Source organism: Alligator mississippiensis, chromosome 15 (genome assembly GCF_030867095.1).
Source record: "Alligator mississippiensis isolate rAllMis1 chromosome 15, rAllMis1, whole genome shotgun sequence".
NCBI classification, from domain to species: domain Eukaryota; kingdom Metazoa; phylum Chordata; order Crocodylia; family Alligatoridae; genus Alligator; species Alligator mississippiensis.
Window position 1 is genome coordinate 280,740 of NC_081838.1, and position 25,821 is coordinate 306,560.

A 25,821-nucleotide genomic window follows, 5' to 3' on the forward strand; every position below is an offset into this window, starting at 1 on the left:
GAACATCTAGCAGAGGGAGATCAGCTTGCAGGAGCTGTACCTGGCCGTTGGCCCAGAGCGGCTCAGCCACACAAAGTAAAGTACATCTGGGAGTATTTTATGATCCAGAGAGGATATGTCATGGTAGAACTCTCCTGACCATCACTGCAACAGGTGTACAGGGACTTTACAGCCATCCTTGCACTTCAGTTTCCCAGTGCTGTCTACTGCACAGCTTTTGCATTATGATTTTTTGAGACGCTCCAGTTTTGCAGCAGGCCCTTGGAATCCCTCAGGCTGGGGAAATGCCCTTTCTCAGCCCCACAAAATTCCTTCTGGGATTTTCCGAGTTGTCAAATGTTGCTGTTTTCCTTATGCTCCTTAGGAAGGTTGTGGTCGCTTGCTACCATGTGTGAGGCTTCTAAAGTCAGGCTTATGCCAGTGCCAAAGAAGGCAATGGACCAGGAGCTTCCAGATTATCTGTACCACAGGGTGACATGGGTAGCAGAGCTAGGATGGGTTTTCTGCGTCTCAGTTACTGCTGCATTTCAGTTTCCATCACATGTATATTGTGTGGGCCAGGAGTTGTCCCCATCCCCTTCCCCTCTGGGTAAGTTTTCCCCCCCCCCCCGCATTTGTTCTTGGATCCAGGAGTGAGCTCTTTCTGGGATGACACTTGTCTCCTTTTGGCAGATGAGGTGCCTAGTCCTGGAGCTCAGGTGGCTGAGGGTTGTGCTGCAGTGACAAAAGTTGTTCCCCATCATGAACTCTCCTCCAACATCTTGAAAAAGGGGAGAGGCTGTTTCAGTGGAACATAATGCAGTTGAACTTCTTGTTCCTTCAACACCCTAAGAAATTGCATTCAAAGAAAGTTTAAAAAGAGACCTCTTTACATGGTAGGATCAAGCCCTCAAGAATTAGGACATGGGGGGGCTGAAATGTGCCTCCGTAACCTCACCACGTGGGGATGAGCTACCTGAACTGCAAGGGTGGACAGTTATTTGATCGCACACTGTTTCCACAGAACACCTGCGTCATCCAGTGCACACGAGAGGCACCTGCGGGTGCACAACCAAGGTTCCCCTGGCAACCCCGGATCTGGCATTTCCTACCTCTGAATGCTTGACTTTTTTGCAATCTGCAACGTAGTCCTGCTCTTTCCTCGCTGACCGCTTGACATACTTGCCTGATCTGGCTTTTATTTACCTTTTCCCATAGAAAACAGAATTGCAGACTTCCTGCTAACGTGCTTTCTAGTGTTCACATCATTTCAACTGTTGTGATCACCCAGTGGATTTACTGGATGGGTCATGACAGGGAGCAGTACTGCAGGCCCCTGGGGGTTCACAGACTCTGTCTAAGGGGTCCACAGAAGACATCTGTGATCAATCAGAAGTATGTGAGCACCCGCACTTACCGTTCAAAGGGGTCTGCACCTCCATTCAAAATTTTTTTGCAGTCTACAAATGAAAAAAGGTTGCAAACCACTGCTCTACAGAACTAGAAAAAGAGTTTCCTGTCCTGAGATTTCTTCATCTTTTCCTTGATGCGCAGAGTCTTTGGACATCAAATCAGGCTGGGTGGTTTGTCGTCTTTCTTTAACAAGCTGCAGCTTCCCAAGGCAGCAAGGAACTCTCCTTCACCATGTGCTTGTCACAGGATCAGCCGTGTCCTTTCAGGGACAGCTGCATTTGCTCTGGGAGCTTGTTTGAATAGTAGAAACTCTCATGCATTAAAAGCAGCAGAAAATATGGTGAATACAGCCTTCTTCTTGGGGCTTAGAGAGGTTGGGCCTGCACGTTTGAAATTCACTGGAGCAGAAGACTGACAATGATTGCTGCAGTCAGTCTCGTCCAGCGAAGGTCGGTCACATTCAGAGTTGAATTTACCTTGGCCCTGCCTGGGCTGGAGCCTGATCAGCTCTAGCTAAGGCAAACAGGGACCAAGGTGGGCTCTTGAATCTGCCTCTAATCAAGCCTGTGCTTCTAATGCAAGCCCTGCAGGCTGCAAAATGGGGATTGGCAGGATGCCGGGATCTATGAAGGGGCAGCCTATATGGGAGCTAGCAAGAATTTAGAAAGAGCTTAGGGCCAGACTTCAGAGATGTTTTCCTGCCTTAAGTGATGAGTAGATGGGATGGGCTCTTAGTTTCAGCTGTCTTCAGCTTTGTGGAATTGGGAATCTACTGGGATTTTACCAAAGCACCTAGGCAGACCAGGTACCCATCTGCATCTTTGTGTATCTAAATGTCTTGGGGTTTGGCCTGCTGGCTCTGGTTCTGACCAAAATTAAATATCTGGTTCCACTGACAGTGTTGTGTAATTATTTTCCTTTGCAGTACCACAGGCACCTGCTCTCTCCATATGACTTTTAACTCAACTGCATCCATTATCTTTTGTTTCCCCTTAAAGAAAGGCAATTCTTAAGGAAAGGTTTATATGAGTGAGGGTACTTGGCTCCTTTTCTAGTTCTGTCTATGCCAGATTTTTGTTACAGGAAGATCAGAAGGTTAAAGGTGATGATGCGCTTGATTGTTTTCAAGCCTCTCCATACACGGGGATTGGATTTAGTCTGTTTAGAGTTACTGAACGGGGCGGGAGGGGGGAGCAGGGTCTTTCCCTCCATCACTCTAAATTCCTGTGTATCGACATAACTTAAAACCGAAGGTGGCTGAGAAATGAAAACTGCTGTAGACCTTGATCTTGCAAATTAGTTGATGTGGCCAGATTCTTGTGTCCCTGTGAGCCAGTTCACTTCCTTGAAACAGTAATGGACGTGCCTTGTGAAGTTTGAGAGAGGCGGTAGACGCATCTAGGGCTACAAAGAGAAACCAACTGCTTAACCGTGTGCTGTGTTTCTCCTTAGTATCTCGTTACTAGTTGAGGGCTTCGTAATACCTAGATAAGTTAGAAATGGCAATGCAGGCTAATCTTATTTTTTAAGTTGGCTTATGAGTAGTGAGTGCCCTTCTTTTCTTCCTATAGAAATGTGTTTTCAAAAGTTGTTCTTGTGCTACCGTGGTAAGAGGTTGAGGGGCTGGTGGAGTCTAGGTCTTTGAGAGAGTACAGGCATCTCCCAAAGAACAGCTGCTTGCTAATGAGAAGGTAGAGGTTGCTCCTAGCACCCCTGGGCTAGGAGGATCTTCATCGGAAGACGCTTCTGATCACAGAAGGCTCCTGCTTCTAGCAATGAGGCACGGCAAGATTGGGTGGAAGCTAATGCTAGACAGCTAGAGCTAAGTGAAGTTCATTGCAAGCTAGGACTTGAAATCTGCCACCTGAAGCCTGTGTGGTGTCTGGCAATGGACCTGGCACCCAGGGACATGCTAAGATATACAACAGGTTTCCCAAATGCATGTAACTTTTAAAGGGATGAACATAGCGTGTGTGATGACTGTTGTGTCAAATGCCATTGACTTGCTGAAGTAATCCTGGTAGCTTCATTCTATTATTTAGTTCCCCGCCCCAATCCTAATAGACATTTGCAATGACATTTGCTTGTTTTGTTTTTCCTTCCCTGCAAATGCATTGCAGGGTTTAAAAACCTTTCTCCTCCTCCCTGCTATTTGTACTTGGGCTTTTAATTTGTTGACTAAAAGGGCTCTTCATTTCAGGAAGGATTTTCCCCCCTTCCCCCCTCCCAATGTGGTGCCTTAAATAATAAGGGACTTGGATGCAGAAAATCATAATTAACTCTGGTTTAAACTGAGGTACAGAGAAACCCTCAAACCTTTAAAATGTTGCATCTACTTTTTATACATGTTAATATTGATATTAAAAACAAAGCAAAACAGCTTGCTCAGCAGTATGAACCTTTTCCTGCTAACTGATGTTAATCGGTAAATTTGTTTGTATTGCGTCTTGCTAATAATTTAAGGCATTCCTAGATTAAAAGGGATCGTTAGGAAGCTTTAGTCCAGTAATTATTGCATCAGTGCTTAGTGATATCTAGTACTAGACATCCGCAACACTTCCAGAGTGAATTTGTCTCGATTAGTTTCGAGCCACGACATCGTTCTATGCTTCTGTCAGATGGTTTCAAGAATCTTCTGCTTTCCATCCCTTCCTTGTGCAGAGACTTCTAGCCCTGTCCTGGTCATAGGTTGAGTAGTGTCAGTGCATTTACATTTCAATTTACCTTTGAAAAAGAGAAATCTGCTCTCGCTGAGCCACAAATACCGTACAGTTGGCTAATGGCAATGGGGGGCCCTTGGAAGAACTGCAAGGACTTTCTGAGATTATTTGTCACTGAATCGGTGGCGGTGCCTTGCTCCCAGTGTTTCTGAGAACTTTAAAGCTGTAGAATCATTGTTATGATCGTGGCAAATATTTGCCATTAAGCCACAAGACTGAATGCAAGCAGGAAATGTACTTGTCAATATTGACATTGGGCTGCTTTGCTGCAGATAAACTCTCCTTCGGTTTTGCATCTAGAGAGTAGCCCTTGGCAGGGAAGGGAAGGAGTGAGCAAACCCTCCAAGAATAAACAGGTAACTGAGCTCTGTCCAAGTAGCTCTGCCTCAAATAAAAGAGAAACTGCTCATGTACTTCAGAGACTCTTGCAGTGTTTTCCACAGCTCCAACCCAAGTAGACTTGCTGTTCAGACAAATGCATTTATTTTCTTCAGTAGCTCCTTGATGCACATTTGGGTCTCAGAGAAATGAATGACTTGGCCTTGAAATGAACTCTTAGCCTCGTCGGAAAAGAAAACACTACTCCAGTGCTATAGTCTTTAATTTCTTAAAGCATTGGTTAACTGGAATGAAAACGTAAGCTAAAATCCCAGCGGTTTTGTAGCAGGCAGTTGCTTAGTCCTCTCCTGGATTATGCTTCATCCCTGGGTAGCAGAAGGGCTGCTGCAGTGTCATTAAGAGATTCACAGAAGGCAACAGTATAAGCACATCCTATAGTCTGAAAATTTGAGGTAAAAGGATCAAATACTTGGATTTAAATGGGCAACTGGGAAGAAGCTGCAGTGATGATGAACTGGAAGCAAGTCTTCTACAACTGGTACAGAAGTGCTGGTCTTTGTATGAGCCAGGTTTTTGGCTGTTTAAGAAGTGAGGTTTGTGGAGGGTTCCCAGTAAGGTAGATGGGGAGGGATTGCCTCCATCCTATCTGTGATCTGCAGATGGAGATTGGGCATTCACGCACTGCAGTTCTGCTCCGCATGGTGACTATTGCTGACCTTGGGATTGCTCTTTTCGGGCAGAAAATTTTTGAAAAACCAGTTTGAACAGGACATTGCAGAACAAGAAATAGCCACAAAGTGGGCGGTGCGGAGTGTGGATTGAGCAGGACTGCAGATTCTTATCTCACACCTGGGTTGGCTTTTGCAATTCCTCGGTTCTCTGCTTGCATACCTCCCTCAGCGCTCCCCCTCCCTCCCTCCCTCTCCCTGGCGCTTTCCTACCTATTGTATTCGAATTCCTCATTCCTCTTTGTACTCTGCTCTGCTCTGTCCTTTCACAGCCTCTGATGAAGTGAACTTGGGGTCACTAAAGCTTGTTATCTGTCCCTCTACTTTTACTCAAATGTTTTTAAAATACTGGAACAATACCATCTCTATATTACATAGATAGCATTGATTCAGTCCTTATTAATGGCTGTGCCTTCATAGTAATTGGAATGACAAGCACTTTATCAGTAGTTACAACTGGGCTAGCAAGGGAGATTCTAGCTGCCCCATACTGGCTGGCGCCAGCAGATCAGCTCACGCCAGCACAAAACACCCTCTTTTTCTTGCTTCATTTTATCCCTTCACATTTCTTTTTGTATCTTCTTCTGATTTCAGATCCCATTGAAACCTTCTACACATCCATCTTATTCCCAGTACACAATCGTCTCACTTTTTTTATTTATTCTTGGCTAGGAGGAAACCCACCCTCTAGGAGCCAAAAAGTATGGGATACCGATCTCGTCCCTGCTGTACTGACACACTTTTTCTCCTATATTAAAGTGTGGTGAGCCACCAACATGCTGTTGACATTAGCATTTTGTACTTGTATTTATTTTTCTTGGGAGTCTGCAGCTGACTCTCCTTAAAATAGAAGTATTTAGTTCAACAGCAGGGAGAAGACATGTTGCGAAAACTGGATTGTAAAGCAGTCTGTGTGCAAGTACCTTGATGGTACCTCAGCTGGCTTAACTGCTTCAGACCTCCCTCTTCATCTGGTCTCCTCAAACAACTCCCTTCATCTTGCAAGGCAAGAAATACTTTTGAACTATTATAATCCTTTTGTTCAGTCTTCCTGGGCTGTGCCTCTTCTGGACAAACTGCTGGTAGTTTGCAGTTGGCTAGGGAGGGCATCAAACTTGCAAAGCAGACAGTTCAGTCATTGTCTCTTGACATCTCCAATGGTTGTGAGTTTGCTGGCGAGGCGCTGAATCCGTGGAAAAATTTGGGAGCTGTTTTTGTTTGGCATTTGGAACAAAGCTGGAGGATGTATTCCTCCTCCTCCTCCCTCCCTTTGTGTGAGGATATTGCCAGAATAGAACATTTGCCACCTATAACCAAAGGAGGATGCAAGGCAGAATCTGTTGTAACCTTTTTGAAGAAACAGACCCAGGTCACTTCTACCCAAGAGTCATAAAGAAACTATCGGAGGAGCAAACCGAACCACAAATGCTAATAATTAACGCATCTTGGAAAACTGGAAAATTCGAAAAGCTTGGGTGCCTGCCAGCGTTACAACGTATGTAAGAGCAGGATGACTTGGAGCACTGTAGGCTGGCTAACCTGACATGGGTCCCAGGTGAAATAAAGGAATCGTTAAGCCAGGACTCTTATCAGCACAGAAAGGCCAAAAGTATAATCAATGCCAGCCCACATGAAACGGTGGAAGGTGGAATTTGTCAAACAAGTCCAGCCGCCTCTTTGATAGTGCTACTGGTCTGTTTGATACAAACAGCTGTGCTGATACTATGGTACTTGGATTTCTCCAAGCCATTAGTTTTAGTACCATGTGACATTTTGATTTAAAATGCTTGTAGTATATGGAGTTACCCAAATAATCAGATAGCTTGAAAGCTCTCCAAGTGTAGTTGCTGGGGAGTCCTGTAAGGACTGGCTCTTAGTCCTCTGTTTTAATAAATGTATCTTCTTAAATCAGTGATTTAGGAACCTCTAATGTCTTTGGGAGAGCAAATAGCCACCAGTAATACTTTCTTCCCTTGCTGTCTGCATCGCTTGCTTACACGGTCACAAACCAGTAGAATGCATTTGTCGGGTAACGCGTCTGGAAAGAGTGCAGCTTATCCCCGCAGGCTGGAAGGTGCGGTCTTGGAAAGCAATGACTCCAAGATTTTATCATCAGCCGTAAGTCCCTTCTTAGCTCTCTTTGCAATGCTGTGGCAAAAGTGGCTAGTGCAGTTGTTGATTGTATTACAGCGATTCTCAACATGCTTAGATTCCAGGCACACCTGGTCAGACTCGAGGCAGCCCCTATAGCTTGTGTGAATTGAGCAGCACCCCATTTTAAAAACCAGTGAATGTATTACTGTGCTTATGTCCTTGCAGAGGGGCCTGGCAGTGGAAGCTGAAGAGCAGCCAGGCATGGAGAGCCTGAACCTGCCCTCATCTGCTTTTGCATCATTTATCTCCTGGTGCTTCCTGAGGCTCCCTTCAAAGGATCTTTTGGCACCCCAGGGTGCCTCAGCTCCCTGGTTGTGATTCACCCATGTATACGATGGAAGATAACAATTAGAGTGTTGTATCCAGTCTGGGGATCCGCACCTCAGGAAGGATGTGGGGAGTTCTGAGAAGGGCTGCAGAAATGATTCGAGTGAGCTCAAGGAGCAAAACTTTATCAGAGGGAAGGGAGAGGTAATTGGACAAATTAAATCATGAAACGAGAGGCAGTTTCTCAGCAGTGAGTGTAACTAAGCTGTAGAGAAGTCTTTTTAAAACGGGATTGGAGAGCTCTCTAAACGCATGTTCTGCTCCCGCTCTTGAGACGCGGGACTTGCGGGCATGGGTGGGGAAACTTTGCAGGACAGTGATAGGACCTCAGCTGTGATGCAGGAACCTAGCTGTATCCAGCCTGCCCTTGTCCTGCTAGGTGGTAGGAAAGGCAGGGACCTGTGTGAGAGGGAAGCCCCGGGCAGTTGTAGTGGGACAGACGAGCCCAGGTCACCAAATGGCTCTACCTGTGCCTCAAAGAAGGCTCATAATTCCAACAAACTTCCTCTCCTCTATCTCCCAACTCTGTGCAATCTCTCTGACTCCTATTGCCAGGTGCTTCTCCTTGCTCTTAAGCTGCTGGCAGTCCCCCACCTTTGCTTTAGGACTCTTCAGAGACCCCAGCTCTGGGAACAGGGCTCTTCAGTGGATGGGTAGATTCATAGATGCTAGAGTTGGAAGGGACCCCAAATAGATAATCGAGTCCGACCCCCTGCATAGGCAGGAAAGAGTGCTGGGTCTAGATGACCCCAGCTAGATGCCTATCCAACCTCCCCTTGAAGACCCCCAGGGTAGGGGAGAGCACCACCTCCCTTGGGAGCCTGTTCCAGACCTTGGCCACTCGAACTGTGAAGTTCTTCCTAATGTCCAATCTAAATCTGCTCTCTGCTAGCTTGTGGCCATTGTTTCTTGTAACCCCCGGGGGCGCCTTGGTGAATAAAACCTCACCAATTCCCATTTGTGCCCCTGTGATGAACTTATAGGCAGCCACAAGGTCGCCTCTCAACCTTCTCTTGCGGAGGCTGAAGAGGTCCAGGTGCCCCAGTCTCTCCACATAGGGCCTGGCCTGCAAGCCCTTAACCATACGAGTGGCCCTTCTCTGGACCCTCTCCAGGTTATCCGCATCCCTCTTGAAGTGCGGCGCCCAGAATTGCACGCAGTACTCCAACTGCGGTCTGACCAGCGCCCGATAGAGGGGAAGTATCACCTCCTTGGTACTGTTCGTCATGCATCTGCTGATGCACGATAAAGTGCCATTGGCTTTTCTGATGGCTTCGTCACACTGCCAACTCGTGTTCATCTTGGAGTCCGCTAGGACTCCGAGATCCGTTTCCGCTTCCGTGCCACCCAGCAGGTCATTCCCTAGGCTGTAGGTGTGCTGGACATTCTTCCTCCCTAGGTGCAGCACTTTGCATTTCTCCTTGTTGAACTGCATCCTGTAGTTTTCTGCTCACTTGTCCAACCTATCCAGGTCTGCCTGCAGCTGTTCCCTGCCCTCCGGCGTGTCCACTTCTCCCCATAGCTTTGTGTCATCTGCAAACTTGGACAGAGTACACTTCACTCCCTCGTCCAAGTCGCTGATGAAGACATTAAAGAGTGTCGGTCCAAGAACTGGGCCCTGCGGGACCCCACTGCCCACACCCTTCCAGGTTGATACCGACCCATCTACCACGACTCTCTGGGTGCGACCCTCTAGCCAATTCGCCACCCACCGGACTGTGCAGTCATCCACATCACAGCCTCTTAACTTGTTCACCAGTATGGGGTGGGATACTGTATCGAAGGCCTTCCTGAAGTCTAAGTATACGACATCCACCCCTACTCCTGCGTCCAGGCGTTTTATAACCTGGTCATAAAAAGAGACTAGATTGGTCAGGCATGATCTACCTGCTACAAACCCGTGCTGGTTTCCCCTCAGCATAATTTGTCCTGCCGGGCTCTCACAAATGTGAGCCTTGATAATTTTTTCGAAGACTTTGCCTAGGATGGAGGTGAGACTGACTGGCCTATAGTTACCTGGGTCCTCCTTCCTCCCCTTCTTGAAAATGGGGACCACATTGGCCCTGTGGGTAAGACAGACCACAGGAAGCTGAAATGTTTCCCAACAGTCTGGGAAGTTCTGGTGTTGCTAATTCCAGCTGGGAATGATTGAGAGTCATGATATTTGGTGGCTTTTTTCTTAAGGCCCCTGCTCCACAAGCATGTGATTACATGGAAATCTCAGCTTTCGTTTATAGAAGAAGAAAGCCTGGGGAAACGCCTGGTTGCAGAGGAAAACATGTAAACCCTTGAACTTAAAGGCTTTGAAAGGAGAAGGCAAAAGGAACCCAAGCTTGTTTATTAAAGTCGATTTTTTTTGGAAGTGTTACAGACTGCAGGTTTTGTTGTGATATTTCTGTGGTAACTGTGTTCATGTTATTGCAGGATTGTGTGATTGTTTGCCTCCTTAGCCTGTGCTCAAAAAACATAGGAGTAAGTGCAGGGCTGGCTGAGGGGTGGTGGTAGATCTTTAGCACCAACAGTCTTGAATGGCTTTGACGTATCAACAGAAGTGAGATGCCCGGTACCCAGGAGGTCTCCAGAGAAGAACGTGACGATGGGAGAGCAGGCTGGGGAAGCAGCCTATTCAGTCCTGGGGAAAAGAGCCTGGGGGACTGAAGTGGAGGAGTTTGGGGGAGCTGGACAGCCTGGAAAGGGAACGGCTGAGGATCTTCAGCAGAGCTTGAGCTGTATGGGCTGGACTGGGGGCAGAGGAACTGCCTAACTCCTTTGGAAGGGACCTAGAACCTATGGCAGTATGGCTTTTGTTCCAGTAAATGCCCTCATTGAAGAGACCTGTTGTGGTGCTCGCTACTTTGGGTTGTCCTCAGTCCCCGCCCCAGCCCCCAGCAGGAGGTGACGCCCCTCTCGGGAGCAAAACTAGATGCTAATTCATGGAGTCAAGGCTGCAGAGAACAAGGGAAGGTGAGAGCCTGAAAAGCTGGGGTCTCGAGATGAGTGGGAAGGAGCCCTGGGCTGCCCCCCACCCCTGCCCTAGAAGCCTTGGCAGCAGAATAGGGACTGAGCCTGGGACCCAGATTCCTTCGGTTCCCCGACTGCCACAAGACCAGTGCTTGATACCCCGGCTGCCTTTATCTCATTTGAGGTAGCGTTGGAGTGATTTCCCACTGCTCAAGCTGTCTTTTCTTCTGTTAATTGGTTGTCTGCTACCCCTGGGAACTTTTCCCTTCTCCAGTTTCACAGCCCTCCACAGTGTTATTAATCGTTGCTGTGCCTGCTTCTTTCTGCAGACCTATGAAGCATGTTTAGCATTCAGTAGCTTGTCTAGGTCTATCCCACCACGCAGTTGGCCTGAAGGTCCAGGAAAAGACTTCACTCACAAAAATCCTTGCCCTTCACATCTAAGAAAGCACTGCTTCAGACTAGAAACTGATCTTTCAGAGAACTCTGACCAACTTAAATCTAACCCAAAGTGAAGTCCAAACCTGATTTCTTCTGCTGTTTGAATAAAATAACTTGTTTTTTTTAACACGTGTCTGGAAAGTATGGGTGTGCATGTGTCTCCAAATTGTGTGCAAGAATGCCAGTCCTCTGTGAAGGCACCTTGACTTGTTCAGGGTTGGGAGACATGTAACATGAAAACCAGCAAGCTGCCTGAGGCTTTCATCAGCGGATGAGCAATCCAAACCATGCTAACGGCAGTCTGGGGAGAGGGGACATGTTTACAGTACATGGGTTTAACCTGTGCGAACACTGATTAGATGTTGTTACAAACATCTTTACTCTCTGTGCATGTAGCAGTCTACTCTTGCTCAGTCACGAAGTCGTGGAAATTTTGGAATATAAATAGTTCATTGTGGGGGAAACTGAATCCTGAGCTCTCCGGATATGTGTTGTCATTCAGGCTTTAGTCTTGCTCTCTCACTGCAGAATATCTTTAACTCCCTGCTTGTTTTGGGCAGTGATACAAGCGTAATGTACCATGCCACTGCTGTTATCACGATGCTGTAAAATGACTTTTTTGGGCTCTGGGGAAATGTATTTGAATGTGCATGGCAGATGTGACTGGGGATTTCTGGTGCTTTCTCATAATTGCGTTAGTGGTGGAATTACTCTTTTTATAGCCGTGGTTCATTTTTGCCCTAGTAATTCACAGTGGATTAATATCTTGTAATTGGATCCATGCAAAATAACTGTTCTTTAATGCAACGCTCTTGTTCAGTAACTCCTAGTGCGTCCAAACCTGACGTACATTTGCTGCATTTTTAAGAACTGAATCTTTTGTCCATTATAATACTTGTGCTGGGGCCTGTGTTCAGCCACGCTGTCATTTAATCCCAGGGTTTTGAGAACGTGCGTGAAATAGCTCTGCTCGGCTCTTGGTGCCTTATTAGGTTACCCTTTCAGTTTAATAACATGCCCATAATTGCTGCCTGCCCATGAAATGACCTCTTGAAAAGCATCCTTTGCAGATAAGGGCTAGTAAGAATCCTCCTAACCAGCCATTACTAGTTATGTAATTCCATAAATGTTTATGTTCATAAACTGTGGTGAGCCTTGCTGCAGTATTTCATCGGGAAGATGTCCCTTCTTATTTTCGTGTTTGGCTGCTGCTGTCCGTGGTTAAGTTGTATTACCCGAGACAGTGAGATTTGTGCACACCACTGGGTGTCATTAGATCAATTGTTATCAAGTTCTAGGGATGTTCTATTCCCCAGGCATACGAGGGAGCTGTTTTGACTATTGGAGACAGGGGCGAGAGCATTTTGGGCTAGGCAAATGATGTTCTTCTTGGGAACTTTACAGTTAACCTCACTGATAAGAGAAAATCCACAAGTGGACAGTTATAGAAGAGATGTGGGCAAAATTCAATGGCCTGTACTATACAGGAAACTAAATGGGTGCATCCAGTAGTTCATTATGGCCTAAACAATCCATGACTGCTACACAAACCTGGCCAGTAACTCTGTTTTTCTCTAAGAGAGAAGTGGCGGATGGCATTTGCTCTTGTTCTTGCAGCGAAGTTACTTAGGCAGTTGAGGCTTTGCAGGGCAATGAATTTATTGTAAACCACCTGTAGCATTGCAAAGGGAGGGACAGAATAACTGACATGGAGGTAATCAGCAAATGGGATAAAATGGTATCAGGTTCCCCCAGGTTTGTCTGGCATGATCTTGCTTCACTGTTCAATGTTTTGATCACCACTCTACAAGGATAGATAAAAGCATGGCTGAAGTGCAACTGATAGACGGAGCATGGTAAAAATGGGGGAAGATTCTGACTGGACACCTTTTGTAGGGTGCATGCAATCAGACACATTTCGACGTGACACACTGGTAGGTCTCAAAACCAAGGATAACGGTTGCCGTACTTTATAAGATGGGCGCTAGAAAGCAGTTCCCCCGAAGATGACTCTTGATGGCTGTAGATTGGCAGCTGAGCTAGAGTTCCCCATGTGCTGCTATCTCAGGAAGGGCCAGCATTGTTTCTGCATCTAATAATAGTGAAATACTGAGCAGGACAGCAGCAATGACATGCCTTCTCACTGCTAGTAGTGAGAGGCTGTTGTGCCTGGCTCTGGTGTCCCCACTTTAAAAAGGAGATGCAATCCTTAAGGGGGTTTAGAAAAAACAGAGAGATTTGTGGCCTGTAAAACAGGCTTAAGGAGCTTGGCCCGTTGAGCTCAGTGGTTCTCAACTGTTCTAGACTCAAGGCATCCCTCAGAAAATGTCAGCTCTTCTTTGTGGCTAGAGAAATAATAGAGCGTTCTTTCATTGCAAAAAGCTCAAAGTCTAAAACAAACATTTAACACCAGGAATTCCTGTTGGAAGTCTCTGGGTTTAACTTGGTTTGGCGGCACCCTGGTTGAGAATCGCTGATTTAGCTTATCAAAGAAGAGGTTGGGGCAACTCCCAGGCTGTCTTCAAAGAGATTTCTGATAGCAGAAGGCTCCTCAAGTGGAAGACTTGAGATGGTGAGGAGCTGGAGTCTGCTGCATTCACAATGAAAAGCATACGAAGATGTGTAACTCTGGGGTAGCGACCGCGGGAGCAGCTTGCTTAGCAATGCCTCGGGTTCTCTCGCTTCCTCTGTTTAATGGTGGCTGTCTTGGTCAAAGGTGGGCTCTCCTTCCAGTCCAGGTTGTTGTCCAGGTACGTCAGTCACTGCACAAAGTTCTTTGGCTTTTGTTCTGCAGCAGGTCACAGCAGATGACCACGAGGACTGTCCTTGCCAGTGGATCGGACTAGCTTTGCTCTTGGGAGCATTTAAAAAATCTTCGTTAGCTGAGCCTTTTAGCCTAGCTGCCATCAGGAATTTCCTCTCTCTTTTTTTTTTTTGGAATTACCTTCAAGAGTTCTGCCACGCAGCTACCTTTTGCTGATGGTGTGAACTAGAAGCAACTAGGCTGTACTCTGTTCTATTTTTTAATCATTTAAAAATATTTAAACAACCTCATTGAAAAACAGATTTATGAACAAACGAGATGGTGCAGAGACAGCACTTGGCGGGTGTACGGGGTTATGCAATTATCAAACACTTGGCAGTAAAATAGCAAGTGACATTCCTGTCCTGTGCCAGCCTCAAAGTGTCCAATTTTCATATTGCTGCCACTTGCAATGGCTCCAGGTAGGACGCTACATGACCCTCATGCTCAGATTGCCCATGTATGCGCCTGTCAAATAGTAGAAGCTTATGGAGGAGTTTGATTACATTTATTTATTAATTTTTGGTGAATGTAAATGTAACCTGAATTTTTACTCCTTACATTTTTTTCAGCTCAGAATGTGACTGTTGAGGAAATTATCACTGCCTACAGACAAGCCTGTCAGAAATTAAACTGCAAACAGATACCCAAACTACTGAAGCAGATACAGGTATAGTGCCTATTTTTCCATGGGCAGCCCACAAGTTTAATGCTACCGGTTCTATAAGTGACGTGGAAACATTAGACAAGTCGGTTCGAGTCCATCCAGAACTAAAAATATAAATCTGCTTTATATGCTATGCTGAGACTTCTGGAATAACTCGACAGTGTTTTGCATGCCAGGCAAACGGGAGAAAAAACAAAACAAAACAATAGCATTGCTTTCTGCCAACAGGAGCAGGTTTTCTAACAGATGAAATAGTGATGTGAGGTGATAATACCCGGAGAACAGTGTCATGCATATTTAATAAAATATTAACAGTCTGGATATTTCCTTTTAATTTGTAGTGTTTTATTTCCTACACAGTGCTCGCAAGCAAGTCTCCCCTTGTGTTCAGTGTCAGTAAGATGTGTTGAACATCTCGCATGCAGTTTTATGTCACTTTCTACTGCAAGTTCCTCTTTAGAGTTGTTTTTAAACGTCGTTTCAGGGAGACCATTTTCATGCTAAAATTGATCATGGTCTGCGGGAGTGAACCACAGAGTGATTAGTTGCTTGCATTTAATGCTGGACTAGTGCAAACTCAGGTAAACTTCTTCTGAGACTTTTGGCACTGTAAGGATAAGGAGAAGAGTCCGTGCCCAGAGAGACTTGCTGACTGAATAACTGATGTGAGAAGCAGAGGAGCCAAGGGAAATGACAGGCTGCCCTTGAGGGAGTGAGATTGCGCAGGGGGGTGCTGCAGAAGTGTCCTAGTCTTTCCAGGGCAGAACAGCTCTAACCCATCAGCTTGCGTTCTTGGGAGCGTTTTGTGCAGAGGGGAGTTTATGTAAGTCTTAAGTAGTACTGCACAGAAGAGGCTGCTAGACTTACGTTGTTGTCTTGTGGAAATTCGGCACGAAACAGAAGACCGGGCTAGATTTGTGTCCTAGACCAAAATATTTAGATATTTAAGTCAGTTTTCTGTTCTCCAAACTTGCTTGCGCTGGTATGTGTGAAGAGGAGAGAATGTGACTGCTTCCAAAATAAAAATTACTCATTTGAGACTTTCTGAACATGCTCATGAATTACTGAGTTGATGTGCTGAGGGTGCTCAGTCTCTTGGTAAAGCTGATTTTTAAGCTACCCTTCCAAGAGGCTTGCCCCCTTGACAGGGTAACAGTCCTTCTGATCAGCAAAAGTGCAACTGTCTTTAAAAGAATTCACTCTCTCTTTTTCGTTTGACAACTTGGGCCTCCCATGTGTTTCTGGATCTGTGGGAGCTTAGGGGACTTGTTCCACAGGCTTTCATTTTGCAAAGACAGACTGTTCTTTCCAAGGTGCCCTAGACCAGTGGTGCTGAACCTTTTTGGCCCCATGGGCCTGATGAGTGGTGTAGGGTCGGTCTGTGGGCTGGATCTGCAAGGATGGTGTCCAGATCCTGTGCACCTGGATCAGGCCCCATGCCTGATCCGGTGTGCTGGGCCATGCTATCCAGCCTACAGAGCTCCCTGTGGGTCCAGAAAGTTGGCAGCAGGGGAGTGGCAGTTAATGCTGCCATTGCTCCCGCTCTATTGCGGGGAGGCCTGCTGGCTGGATGACATGGCTCTGTGGGCCAGATCGCTGGGAGTTGAGCAGGGTTGCTCTAGACCCCGGGCAGACATTACATTTATTGTGCAATTAACACAATGAAGTGTACCATGCCACACATTCAACCAGTTTATCAACTGATAATAATGGCAAGCCAGCCGCAGATGTTCTGCATTGCATGTGGAATGTCTTTGTTCCTGGCTTGTATCCTGCTGTGATTTGAACGTGCAGCATAATAGTTGAAAGGGCACCTGGGAGCCTCTCTCTGATGCTGGGCTCCCTGGGCCCTGGCAAGTTTGAAGGGGATGCATGGGAACCTGGCATCAGGGAGCTGCTCACTGGAGCTGGGTTCCCTGAGCCCCATCAGATACGTGATGGGGTCTGAGCAAGCTTTTCCCAGATCCCAAAAGTCGCATGTCCTGACATGGCAGGCTGCATTAGTTTTGGCACCTGGGATGAAATTCCTCTGATCCCGTTGCACGATTAATGTCTGCCAGGGGCCCCAGCGTATACTCTGCTTTAGGGTTTTTCTCTAAAATGCATCGACTTCTCATGCCGCATTCTGATACCCAGATGCAACTACACTTCGTATGGTGGGCCAGGCATGCTGAGCTGAAGGCTTGTGCTTATAGGTTCTTCTTGAAGTAATTAAAATGTGAAGACTTCAGAAATTACACCTGGTATTTTTAAGCTTAGAGTCAAAGCAGCCATCTTACTGATGTCTGTTTTGCAACAGTTTCTTTGGGTGACCTAAGAAACCACTTTCTAATCTGCATTGATCATCATCCATCAAAATAATTCTCCTTACTAATTTGAGCGCTATCAAATACAGACCCTACATTTTTGGAGCAATAAAACCCTTGACGTTACCATAACTGTTGCCTGTGTATAGAAGAATGTAAATCCACTGTTAGCAGAGCAGTTGGATAAAAGCTTTGTGGCTTAATCGGTCTTTCCCTTGCATCTCCTTTTCAAAGCAGCCAGAGTTCTTCCTAACTGGCCACTTGTTCTTGGGCATATTCCCTCTGCATACCTCCATCTACAAAGACCTGCCTCGCTGCCTTTAGAACACAGTAGGGGATGCCACAGGCCCATGCCCTTTCCCTTTAAGATTTCAGTGATCAGAGTTGAAGGAGAGAGTAATTCCGCTGCACCTCCTGCCTTAGTCCCATATGGCTCTACTCTAGGGGTTTTTAAGGAAAGGGGGTCCATTGCACTGAGCAGTGGACCGAAACTGCAGTACCCTCTGCGCCTCTGCTCCCACCCCCAAGTATTTACAGCATGAGTGGACCAAACAGACAAAGGGTGAAGTGAAAAGGGATAGAGGGGCTGCTGTTGTGGTGAAAGCTTTCCCCACTCCAGCTTTCTCTCAGTGCTTTGAGTGGGGCTTTATTTGGGAATGGATTAGTGCACAAGTAAGAAGAGGGCTGGGCCCAAGAGAAATGGGCATGGGAGTGTAAGGATGGGTGCAGTGAGGTTGGGCAAAGCCCCAGTGAGGAAGGGGTTGCGCAGAGCTGCCAGTAGACACTGGGGAGAATAGCCAGGGCTAGAACTGCACTTGTGGCAGGACCTGCCCTGGCTACTTTTATGACTGGCTCCTTCCTGGAAGCTTTCTTCAAGCTGCCCATGGTTAAGGGCAGGGATTTGCCCCTGGTGCAGGAGCAAAGAATTCCTCTCCTCACAGATAGCAGATGGAGGGAGGGGCTCAGATCTGACCTGCCCTTTCCACCCTCCCATGTTTGTCCCGTGATACCTGCTGGGACTGACCGCTCTGTCAGATGTGAGTGTCTTTGACATGGTGGCTCCATTGAGCCAATCCCAGCCATAAAAATGTGCTCTGCTCCCCCACACCTCCCTTAGCATCCCTGGGAGGGGGTTAGCACAGTGCTGTGGCCTTCTGCTTCTCTGTTACCTTTCTTACTCCAGAGTATAACCTGATGCTGTTTCTTTTAACAGGAGCTTAAGGATCTGGCTCCCAGGATAGACTGCTTGGACCTCAAAGGTAAGGCTCTTTCTCATCACCTGCATGACTCTGTGTATGTTCAGACTGGTGGCATGCTGGGCAGAGCTCTCGCTCCTGCACTGATGTGCAGCCCATTTCCTGTGCTAACAGCTCATTAGAGCATGAAGCAAGGGGAAAAGTCATACAATAATCTGCATCTGTCAACATCAGACTTCAAGTTCCCTCAGGGTGCTGCTGCATCTAGCTTGATTCAACCCCTCCTCATACTGCTCTCATTTTGCGAAGGTGACTAACCTGAACAACTTGTCCATTAGATAGCAGCAAATCCTGTTATCTCAGTTCTCAGCCCTCTTTCCAGGAGTTTAGTTCAGTAAGCAGTTGTGTGAGGAAAGAATGTACTGAAGCCATTTACTAAGGCAGGAGCTCTATCAGGAGTAAAGAGCTGATTATTCAGCAGTTGTGTGGTGATTGTCTGTCTCTGCTAATTCAGCCCTGACCTCTACCTGCTCTTGAAGGCTCTTCCCACTTGTCACTTGTGTTCTACATGCGGCTCCTAGAAGCTGAGACTAGCATTTTTCTTATGGATATCTTGCTGTTTCTATGGTCAGTTTTTACATCTGCCATTCAAAAGTGGCAGGAGAAAAAATCTAATTATCCAAAGAGATTGCTGTTGATGGATTGATCTTCTTGGTTGTGGTGTGGTTATCAGAACAACAGCCTTACTCGTGTGTGTGCACAAAGGTGTGTTCCCAATAAAAATGTTCAAATGAAAGTAACTCAAAGCTCTTGCTTTTCATGCTTTTTTGCCAGGAGATGGAGGGTCCTGGGTTAGGAGTCCTGTTTCTCTTCAGTAGCTCTTCTGAGCACAACAAAATTGTTCATTCCAACTTTATAATTAAACAAAGGACCAAAAAAGCTCACGGCACAGCCACTCCCTCTCTGACCTCACTATCCGTGTGCCCAAGGGAAATCTACCCAACAGCTTTATAAAGTGCAGTTGGGAACAAAAGTTCATAAGCTGGAGACTTGGAACCAAAGGGTGAGACCAAAGGCCCCTTGACAAAAGTCTAGGTAGTGGAAGAAACATTGCAACCTGTGAGCAGACAGCTGTAGAGCTGAGCAGCTGCCTTGGGGAATGGCATGTCACAAGGTCAAAGGTAGTTTCCAAAGCATCTGCTGACTCGGGGAATCAAGTCCCATGTTTTTGTTTTCCTAAGTCACTTAAGGCTCGTTTAAAAATTCCTCTGCACAGTCACGACTGCCGTTTGAATGGGGCCCATAACTGATAAAATGCAGCCAGAAACCACGCATCTAGATGAGGCTGAAGAAATTGAAGGGCGTATCCCCGAGCTCTTTTAGCCAAGTAGATCCAAGACCATTGCTTGAGGAGAAACCTAGCTAAATGAGCAAGTTTTGTGGCTTTTTCTCATCAAGACCAGGTGACTTCCTGAAGTGACATGTACCACTGGAGAGGTGCACACCTTGCTGCTTCTCTGGGCCAAGCCAACTTCCCCATAGTCTTCTGTGGCTTCTAACGTAGTCTCTCACCCTTCCTCACAAGCTCCCTGGCCCCCTTCCTTGCCCTCCACCACAGTTCTGTGCCACGCTGCTCCCCACCGTCTTTATTTCTTTTCCTTTCTTTCCATCCTAAAGATAAGTCATTGTCAGTGTCAGCATTGCCTGCACTGGAGGAGATTTGTCATGCTGGAGATGTTTGCTGCTGTACATCACCCATTCCTTTGGTTCTAGACTATCACAGCAGGGAGTGAAACTGCTGCTCACCTGGTGCTAGGGTCTCCCTGGTTCCTCCCCCACCCCCAAAGTTTTCAGGCTTGTCACTGAAATCGGTAGGATCAGTCCCACTCAAGCCCAGACTGTTTCCTGGTACGCTGGAACTGATTAGATGCGACATGGGAAAACCAGCACTCTAAGCAGTCAGGCAGAGAAACACCATAGCTGTGAGTAAAATCTTGCTGGGTCTTTGATCAGAGCGGAGCAGACTCCCTGGCAAGGCAGACCTACCTTCAGGTCAGCAGGTGTAAGTCACGGAGAGCTCTCCCCATGTGACCTGTCTCTTGCCCCGCTCCCAGGATTTGTTGGCAGCTGGTCTGCACAGCTGCAGGTTACACAAACAGTCAGAACCCTTTGGTTGACACTGCCTGTGGTTTTGAGGACGGGTCCCAAGAGAGATGTAAATAAGGAAGTGGCAGTAAAGCCAGAAGCCTCAGAAACTGCATTAAACAACTGACGGCAGCAGTTCTGTGAACTGAAACACAAATCATGTGCTGAATGGGGTAAAACCTCCCATGTGTATTTACAGGGCTCGTGGAGAGACAACTGAAATGCATGCTGATTTATGCACCAGAGAACTGGCCAGGAAATTCGTCACTAGAGAGAGCGCTGTAAATGCACCAGAATGCCAAGCACTGCAAAGCCTGCTTGGCTGCGGGGCGGGGCTGTATCGTTTGGTACTGGGAACCGGAGCAAGGGTTGGAGTTTAGATAGTCGAGGCATGTGGCTGGGTGGGAGGTAGAAGATGATTCATGCTTTGTAAACTCCTACATTAGTTTTCAGTGTGTCCCCAGGGTGCCTCTAGCTTCTGTTAACATGGGTTGAAGTGGAGCTCCTTTTACACCGAATCCTTAATGTTCTAGCACAGTGGCTTTCAGCCTGTGGTCCATGGACCCCTGGGGGTCCGCGGGCGGTCTAAGATGACTCTGAGCAGTCAAAAGTATGTGAACACCCACACTGACGGTTCAGTTTTTTTAGGGGTCTACAGATGAGAAGGTTGAAAACCACTGCTCTAGAATAGACCACGCTTGCATCAAAGAGCATAGGAAATTAGTGTTTGAAAACTATGTGGCCATACAGTCATTTAAAAGCTGTGAACATAAAGTATAATTACCAGGCAGCAGTCAAGGCAGATACTGTAGTCTTGACTTCTTTTTTTTTTTTTTTAATGTCCAGTATAAGTGTTTTGCCACTCAGCCCTCAGTGCTGTGGTTTGTTTAGGCCAGTATTTTCTAATGTATAAATGAGGCTCTCTGACTTTCTTACTGGGACCTTTTAATTTCTTCCTCTCCCAACTATTACCTGGTTTCTCGTGGTGCCACATGTATCCCTTGGCCTTCCTGTGTCTTCCAGTCTGCTGGTGGTAGTGGTTCTTGTCTGCTCCCTGCTTTGCTCCTCTCCCCTCCCTTCCCCCCGCCCCTTGGTGTGGTTGATTTTCCTCTGCTTCGCTCTCCTGCACCTTGTTTCTTTTGCCTTCTCTTCTGTCTGGGTTTATTCTCCCATCTCGCAGCCCTGGCTCCTCCCCGAGCATTGAATTTTTCTGCTCCGGCCTGCACTCTGAGGAGCATCTTTGGTAGAAGTCCCATGACCAGACTGATTTCCATTGCTACCTGTGGTTCTCCCTTTTCAGTTCTGCCATCTTAGCATCTGACACCATAGACTATAGCCTGCAAAAGCTCATACCTCTCCAAACCAGCTTGTCTCCAAGGTGCTCCCCCACTGCCCCACCCCCCATGTCCTACCTTCTGCCTGACTTCAGGCTAGCCTGGTGAACTACCTCTCTGCCATCTTTCTGGTATGTGGCTCTATCTGCTGTTTAATCCAGTCCCAAATGTCTCTCCCTGCACAAGTTCTGGCAGGATTTTCTTCCTGGAGAAGAATGACATAATATGATGTGAGCTTCTGTCTCCTCTCAGCCAGCCTTGTTCTTCTGCATTTTTCTTCTTGGATAGAGAGGATTCATAGATTCATAGATGTTAGGGTCAGAAGGGACCTCAATAGATCATCGAGTCCAACCCCCTGCATAACCAGGAAAGAGTGCTGGGTCTAGATGACCCCAGCTAGATACTCATCTAACCTCCTCTTGAAGACCCCCAGGGTAGGGGAGAGCACCACCTCCCTTGGGAGCCCGTTCCAGACCTCGGCCACTCAAACTGTGAAGAAGTTCCTCCTAATGTCCAGTCTAAATCTGCTCTCTGCTAGCTTGTGGCCATTGTTTCTTGTAACCCCCGGGGGCGCCTTGGTGAATAAATACTCACCAATTCCCTTCTGTGCCCCCGTGATGAACTTATAGGCAGCCACAAGGTCGCCTCTCAACCTTCTCTTGCGGAGGCTGAAAAGGTCCAGTTTCTCTAGTCTCTCCTCGTAGGGCTTGGTCTGCAGGCCCTTGACCATGCGAGTGGCCCTTCTCTGGACCCTCTCCAGATTATCCGCATCCTTCTTGAAGTGTGGTGCCCAGAATTGCACGCAGTACTCCAACTGCGGTCTGACCAGTGCCTGATAGAGGGGAAGTATCACCTCCTTGGACCTATTCGTCATGCATCTGCTGATGCACGATAAAGTGCCATTGGCTTTTCTGATGGCTTCGTCACACTGCCGACTCATGTTCATCTTGGAGTCCACTAGGACTCCAAGGTCCCTTTCCACCTCTGTGCCACCCAGCAGGTCATTCCCTAGGCTGTAGGTGTGCTGGACATTTTTCCTCCCTAGGTGCAGCACTTTGCATTTCTCCTTGTTGAACTGCATCCTGTTGTTTTCTGCCCACTTGTCCAACCTGTCCAGGTCTGCCTGCAGCTGTTCCCTGCCCTCCGGCGTGTCCACTTCTCTCCATAGCTTTGTGTCGTCTGCAAACTTGGACAGAGTACACTTCATCCCTCGTCCAAGTCACTGATGAAGACATTAAAGAGTATTGGTCCAAGGACCGAGCCCTGCGGGACCCCACTGCCCACACCCTTCCAGGTCGAGACCGACCCATCCACCACGACTCTTTGGGTGCGACCCTCTGGCCAATTCGCCACCCACCGGACTGTGCAGTCATCCACGTCACAGCCTCTTAACTTGTTCACCAGTATGGGGTGGGATACCGTATCGAAGGCCTTCCTGAAGTCTAAGTATACAACATCCACCCCTCCTCCTGTGTCCAGGCGTTTCGTAACCTGGTCAAAGAAAGAGACTAGATTGGTCAGGCACGATCTGCCTGCCACAAACCCGTGCTGGTTTCCCCTCAGCATAATCTGCCCTGCCGGGCTCTCACAAATGTGAGCCTTGATAATTTTTTCAAAGACTTTACCAAGGATGGAGGTGAGACTGACTGGCCTATAGTTGCCCGGGTCCTCCTTCCTCCCCTTTTTGAAAATGGGGACCACGTTAGCCCTTTTCCAGTCCTCCGGGACTTGGCCCGTGCGCCACGAGCATTCGAATATTCCCGCCAGTGGCTCTGCAATGACGTCGGCCAGTGCCTTCAGCACCCTCGGATGGAGCCCATCCGGGCCTGCCGACTTAAAGGCATCCAGTTCTTCCAAATGACTCTGTACCACCTCAGGGTCTATGCATGGCAGTCTGGCGCCTTGCTACTGCCTCTCTACAACCCCCGTGAGAGACTTGTCGTGCCCCTCGCTTAGGAACACTGAGGCAAAGAACTCGTTGAGGAGTTCAGCCTTGTCCCCCCTGTCTGTCACCAATTGTTTCTGCCCATTTAGCAGGGGTCCTATTCCTCCCTGGGCCTTCCTTTTACTTCCAATATATCTAAAAAACAATTTCTTGTTGTCTTTTACTTGGGTTGCCATCCTCAGCTCCATGGTAGCTTTGGCCTGCCTAACTGCCTCCCTACAATCACGAGCAGAGGAGGTATATTCATCTTTAGTGATCTCACCCTGTTTCCACTTTTTATGTGCTCCCCTTTTGTCCCTTAGGCTGCCCTGGATTTCTCTGGTCAGCCATGGAAGCCTCCTGGCCCCTTTCCCTTTTTTGCCTCGCATCAGGATCGTCTTGCTTTGTGCCCGAAGGATCGTTTTCTTTAGGCACAGCCACCCTTCTTGGGCTCCCATCACTTCAAAACTCCTACTCTGCAGTGCTTCCCTGACTAATCGCCTGAGTGCATTGAGATCAGCTTTCCTAAAGTCTAGCACTTTCACCCTACTAGTTACCTTACCCACTCGCCGTCTTATGTTGAACTCTATTATTAGGTAATCACTGTCTCCCAAATGGCTACCGATCTGGAGGTCCCCTATCATGTCATCCCCTGTTGCCAATACCAGATCCAGTATGGCATTCCCCCTAGTGGAACTGTGTACCTCCTGTGTCAGGTGGAGGTCCTGTACACAGGTTAGAAACCTGCGTGAGCGATGGGACCTTGCTGTCTGCGTCTCCCAGCAGATGTCCGGGTAGTTTAGGTCCCCCATGACTACCGCCTCTTTAGCTTTTATGGTCTCTGAGAGTTGCCTCAGGAGCCCCGCATCTATTTCTTCCCCTTGGTGTGGGGGTCTGTAGCAGACCCCTACCACCAAATCCCTTTCTCCTTGCCCCCCATGTAGCCTAACCCACAATCCTTCTACTTCCTCAACCTCAGATTCCGTTTTGATGAGGGTTGATGTGTATTGCTCACTGACATAAAGTGCAACCCCTCCCCCTTTCTTCCCCACCCTGTCCTCTCTGTACAGCCTATAACCCCCAATATGTACCGCCCAGTCGTGGGATGAATCCCACCAGGTTTCTGTTAGCCCCACTAAGTCATAGGTGTTTAGTGCAAGCAGGAGCGCTAGTTCATCCTGCTTGTTTCCCATGCTCCTAGCACTAGTATATAGGCACTTGAGCCCTGCGACTGGTGCCTTTGCTGCCCCCCCGCTCCCAGTCCCATGGGGCCCATTGTTTCTTACCTTCTCGTTTCTTACCTGTTCTGTAGTGCTGGCCTCCCCATGGCTTTCAGGTTCCCAATGTTCTCCTTCTTCAGGCTGGGCTGTCCTTGTGGGTGCCACATGGTTTGGTGGTCCACAGCTTCCCCCGCCCTCGTACTCCCCTCCCCCCGACGAGCCTAGTTTAAAGCCTGCCGGAGGAGATCCGCCAACCTAGTAGAAAACACACGCTTACCTTTGGGGGACAGGTGAAGCCCATCCCAGCTGAGCATGTCCCTCGTCGTGATGTACGGGTCATTGTCCAGGAAGCTGAAACCTGCCTCGAGACACCACTGCCGAAGCCGCCAGTTGGTCTCTCGGATGCAGTTCTCCTGCCGTCTTTCTCGTCCGGTCACTGGTAGGATGGAAGAGAAAACCACCTGTGCACCGAACTCCTTCAGCACGCCGCCCAGAGCACTGTAGTCCGCCATCAGGTGATCGGGGGTTCTCCTGGCCGCATCATTAGTACCCACATGGACTAGGACCATGGGGTAGTAATCGGTGGGCTTGATCCTGGCCTGGATTACCTCCGTCACATTCCGAATCCTTGCTCCAGGGAGGCAGCATACCTCTCGTGCCGAGGGGTCCTGCCGACAGATGGGTCCTTCCGTACCTCTCAGGAGGAGTTATCTGCTCCATTTCACCCCTTCCCTTGTCTAGGTCACTCTGTTCCACTTCTCTCCTGATCTAACACTCAAGTCCCCTCCTTACTTTCCTCCTCAACCCTTATAACATGCACATGCTTTAGCCTCCTCTGTGTTTTAATAACAAACCCCTGAATAGTGCTTCCTTCTCCTTTTTACCCCATACCTGCTAGAAGTGCTGTCTACAACTGCTGTCTAGTGTGCTCTATGCCAGCTCCATCCTGGGGCCTGCCCTTTGTACGCCGTTGAAATAGTCCTTCCCAAACCAGAACCAGTCCCTTCTTGACTCCTTAGTTATGGTATTTACTTGAACACAAGATGAGGGGCTCTCTCCCATGCTGATTGGTGGGGGAAAAAAAACCTCATCTGGTAATTGCATACAAGGACAGTCTTGCCTGCAAGCACAATTCAGCTTCTGTCTCTGCAGGTATTTTGCAGA

At 47.7% G+C, this 25,821-nt stretch overlaps 1 protein-coding gene across 1 annotated transcript in view; it reads left to right on the plus strand.

Annotated features, from left to right (window-relative positions):
- The window catches only part of PPP1R37 (protein phosphatase 1 regulatory subunit 37), a 68,836-nt gene that overhangs the window by 15,370 nt on the left and 27,645 nt on the right, over positions 1-25,821 (plus strand). The window contains exons 3-4 of the mRNA XM_019485856.2: positions 14,438-14,535; positions 18,052-18,097. Coding sequence (XP_019341401.2) covers positions 14,438-14,535; positions 18,052-18,097 — 144 coding nt within the window. The remainder of the gene's footprint in view (positions 1-14,437; positions 14,536-18,051; positions 18,098-25,821) is intronic.